The following is a 4,400-nucleotide window of genomic DNA, read 5'->3' as shown; positions in this document are numbered from 1 at the left end:
CCCCGGTACCGGGGGCCTGGGGCTTAACTGGTATACTCCGTGTGTTGCTGCTAGCGTACACAACACACCTGACGTGGAAACGTTACTCGTGGATGGGACTACAGAGCTACCAGAAAGACAGTCGAAAACGGTGCATTTCTCCGTCTGAATGTGGTGCTCTTTTGCTAAATGCTTAGACAAATTGCTCGTGTTACCGCCCTTAAATGCTAAACTCTTATTGCACTTTTGGTAACGAGCATTGTCCACATCAAGATGGGTAAAGTTTAACCACACCTTGGAGGGCTTAGTTCTCTCCGCTCTGTCTGTCTGTCTGTCTGTCTGTCTGTCTGTCTGTCTGTCTGTCTGTCTGTCTGCATGTAGCAGCCGCGTGTGTGTAAACTGCCCCGCCCCCTGGCACACAGACAGGGGAGAAAGATCTCTCGTCTGGATTGGAAAGATCGAAAATACATCATAGACGCATTTTTTTGTTGTCTTTTTGCATATTAAAAACGGAGTTGGCGACACTAAGACTGCAATATGTTTATGTAGCAACAATACACATGACATATATTTTTGAAATGTCTCCAGTACGGATAAAAAAGACCGATAACGTCGGCGCTTAACGGTACCACGGTCTTTAAATATTCATCCCCGGTGCCCCTTTAATACCAGGGCTCGGTGCCCATCCCTACTCATTTCTGTCCATCTCAATGCTATCAAAACATTGCCATATCTGTTGAATGTGCACACACAGGTGTGTTACTGTGGGTGGTGAGTGTCCATCTGATTTGAGTGAATGTGCACAATACCTTGCTGTCCCCAAGTACAGTGATAATAGGCATTCCCAGTGTTTTGACATGCTGCTTGAGTCCCGGTCCCATGGCTGCAGCCAGCTGCTGGAGGATAGTCAGGGTCTGCTGCACCTGGAGACCAAACATTACTGCCATTTTAATATTCAATTACTGTAAAAAGTAGTTTTTAAATCCTTCGTTAAGAGTGAAATACTTGAGTGATATTGTGCTTCTAAAAATTCAAAAAACACATCGATATAACATCAAACATCTCAAATATGACAAAAAACATGTAAGAAACATTTAACTCTACTCTAGTTAAACTCTAACTAATAGATATTTAGGGCAGGAGTTCACACTTTCCAAAAATTGATTGGATATTTTTAGAGACATTTCAGTACAAGGCTTTACTCAGTTGTTGTTGCTGTTGTTGATGATGATGATGCTTCCAAACACAGCTCATTGAAAGGGAAACCAATCAAAACTACAAAGTACTGCATGTGTACATGGTAGTGAAAGGAAAGTAATTTAATCGTCTCAATCAAATTAAACAAGTGACAATATGCTGTCGACTTGGACCTAGTTTCACGTTATTTGAAAGCAGTCAGTTCTGCTAGATGGCGTTCTAACATAATATTCAAATCTTAATGGACAGGATAACCCTGCTCTCTCACTAACCAGGATTTTGTTGGAATCACTGAGTCGTGCTTTCAAGGCAAGTGGCAGGTCTCCGATGTTTGTGGTGATGAACTTGGCCTCTGAGATGATGGCTGCAGTCTCATCCAGACCCTCCTTCCTGATCTTCCAGTTCTTATCACCAATTTTAGACACCAGATCAGATGTGATTTTCTCACTAAAGATGGGAAAGAAAAGAGAGATGTAAGAGATGAGGTGAGAACAGTGTCTTACAACTTGAGCAGTTAAGAGAAAGAGATAAAGGGACAGGTAAATACACTGTGGTATTGTTAAATGGTAAGACAACACGTTTCTAATGATTTCCTTGTCAAAATGTTCTTTGAACAACTATTCTATGTGCAGGTAAACCAATAGTAGCGTCACCTTATATTCTGTAGACAAATCTATTTCAGGTTTTTTGCATTCATTCAGAAAACAAAATATTAACGGCTGAGAATGTGTCGAAAATAAAACAAGAATTATGATTATTCATTTTTTATCATCGGATTCACACTTCAAAAAGAATAATTAAACCTTGTAGTCTTTGTGCAGTCTCACTGAAGGTGTGAGTGTTTGGTTACCAGATATCTGTTCTGGGCAGCAGGTCCATGATGTCCATTCCTCCTCCTCCTCCTCCTCCAACATCTTCTTCCTGCTCCTCTGCTTCATCACCCTCCTCGTCTTCCGCTGACTTCTTGGTGAATCTGATGGGAGCTGGTGGAGACTGGCCCTGCATCTGTGAGGGAGATGCCCACACAAATAGATGTCCTTATAATTTGTTGACGAGATAACAGAGTGCTGAGAAAAGTCCTTATTTCAGTTTTTATTACCAATGTATAAAAGGAATAAAACCTTGATCTCTTGTATTCCTGAGCCACACACGAAGTCCCTACCTTTTCAAACTGGACGTCTATCTGTGACAGGAGAGCAGGCTTCTCATCTTCAAAGAACATGCGAAGAGGAGCACCCATGTACAGGTACATGACTCCCAGCAGGGTGATGGCAGCCGTCCGCACTGCAGGGTTAGTCGCTCCCAGAGCCGTCTTCACGTTGTTGATGAAGCCCTTCACATTGATACTGAGAGAGGGGGGGGTCAGAGGTAATCAGATACCATGAAGGTGCAAGTTGTGTCTCTTCTTAAGTAAAAATGACTAACTGAAAAAGATATTCTGGAACTTTCTAAAACGCCATTAAAAACCATGAAACCTCATATATTTATGTTTTGATCAATAATGAGCATGTAAATAAGAACTTCAAATTACCCAGCAAAGCCAAACTCCTTCATGGCATTAGCCAGCCAGTTGAGAGTCTCCGCTTGGTTTTTAGGATTCTTTTGTGCAAATGCCATAGACACAACCTGAAAAATAAACAGAGTGTGTTAATACAGTATACAGGGTTTTTTGCTAGCGAATTAATTTCAGTTTCAGAGAAACACTGCGCTAGTGGATTGTCAAAGGGGGAGCCTCTTAGCGGGGAAATTATACTGATGTCTAGTCCGCCCCTGAAAATGTCTATGCAAAAGTTATTATTAATTATTATCTTTTTTTTTTATTATAAAAAATATTAATCAATTTTTTTTAATAATTTTTATTTTTTATTTTTTTATTTTGTAATCATCTTGCGACCCCCACTTTGGGAACCCCTGCTGTAGCCGATCACTCTTGAGATTTTAGAAAAAAGTTGTGTTCTGCCTAGAGAAACGGGATACGCACCTGTTCTGCAGTCCAAGGCAGTGAGCATGCCACCCCAATAGCAGTCAGTCCCTCTTTGGCGTTTCCACCACATTTGACATCTCCAACCTTGTCCACCAAGCCGTCCAAAACCACAGAGGCTGAGGTCTTTGAAAACTGTCCTCTCTGAGCTATGAGAGCCACGATGTGCAGCTTCATCTGCATCACCTGCACAGGGAGAAAACATAAGTACGGGCACCTTCCCTCCCCTATGGGCCCGTTAATCGCTTAACAGTAAAAAAAAAAATTATTGAAGGAGTACCGTAATTTTCGGACTATAAGGCGCACCTGAATATAAGCCGCAGCAGCTAAATTGAATGATGTGTACATATATAAGCCGCACTGGGCTATAAGCCGCAGGTGTTTTAATGTTTAATTACCATATGTAAGGGTTCGTGCACAGAGGGGATTGTCGGGAAAGAGATGGCTGTTTGAGGAAGCTCCCATTTATTAACATTTCAACAAACAAGTTGCATATTTGCATAACGTATTCAAGTGTTACCATTTAGTGCAATAGTAGCTACAGAACATGTACTGTGCTGTGTAAACTGTACTGTATCACAAAGCGTTTCAGACACACAAACTTTTCAACTTTCAAACTTAAACGGTGCGCTCCCAGCGCACGTACCGGCAGTGATCTACAGCAGTGGTTTTCAACCAGTGGTACGGGGACAAACTGTCTCGCTCTCGTAATGTTTGTCTGTCTTGCTCTCGTTCTGTCTCTCGTACCACTCTCGGTTCCACTTTTACTTTTGCGCGCTACCTGTCTCACTCTTTTCCGGCCTCCAGCTTTTCCTGCTGGAACCCGCTGCTTAAAGGTGTGGGTCCGCGGACCGGCCATAGAGCCCATAGAGTTAAAGGTGGTGGCCGTTAGCTGTAAAAATCCATAGATTAGCCGCACCGTTATATAAACCGCAGCGTCGAAAAATGGGAAAAAAGGCGCGGCTTATAGTCGGAAAATTACGGTATATTGTATGATGCACTGTTAGTAGCTCAAGGACTTTAGATTAACATTGCTAACTACTACACTGTAGCCACTGTGAAAATGAGAACAAAACGTTGCTTTTTTTGTAACTTCATTTTTATTTTCTAGGTTTTACAGGAAAGAAAACAAAGACAGTATGGTAGCAAGTAGGGATCGACCGATATGGCTTTTTCAAGGCAGATACCGATTATTAGTAATCAAGCAGAACGATAACCGATATTTGGAACCGATATACATTTG

At 41.8% G+C, this 4,400-nt stretch overlaps 1 protein-coding gene across 1 annotated transcript; it reads right to left on the bottom strand.

The window, feature by feature from the left end:
* Nucleotides 1–731: 731 nt before the first annotated feature.
* LOC104949345 (cytoskeleton-associated protein 5-like) lies at nt 732–3,350 on the bottom strand (the record flags this gene model as incomplete). Its single annotated transcript, XM_010775702.1, has 6 exons — nt 3,158–3,350; nt 2,708–2,802; nt 2,339–2,522; nt 2,027–2,181; nt 1,449–1,623; nt 732–902 (listed from the first exon to the last, which is right to left on the bottom strand). Coding segments are annotated over exons 1-6 (963 nt in total), but the record flags the coding sequence as incomplete, so codon positions are not given.
* Between the last annotated feature and the right edge of the window lie 1,050 nt (nt 3,351–4,400).

This window comes from Notothenia coriiceps, unplaced genomic scaffold (assembly GCF_000735185.1).
Source record: "Notothenia coriiceps isolate Sejong01 unplaced genomic scaffold, NC01 NC01_scaffold00015955, whole genome shotgun sequence".
Classification (NCBI taxonomy): domain Eukaryota; kingdom Metazoa; phylum Chordata; class Actinopteri; order Perciformes; family Nototheniidae; genus Notothenia; species Notothenia coriiceps.
The sequence above is the reverse complement of the archived record's forward strand: the minus strand, read 5'-3'. Positions and strand labels throughout refer to the sequence as shown.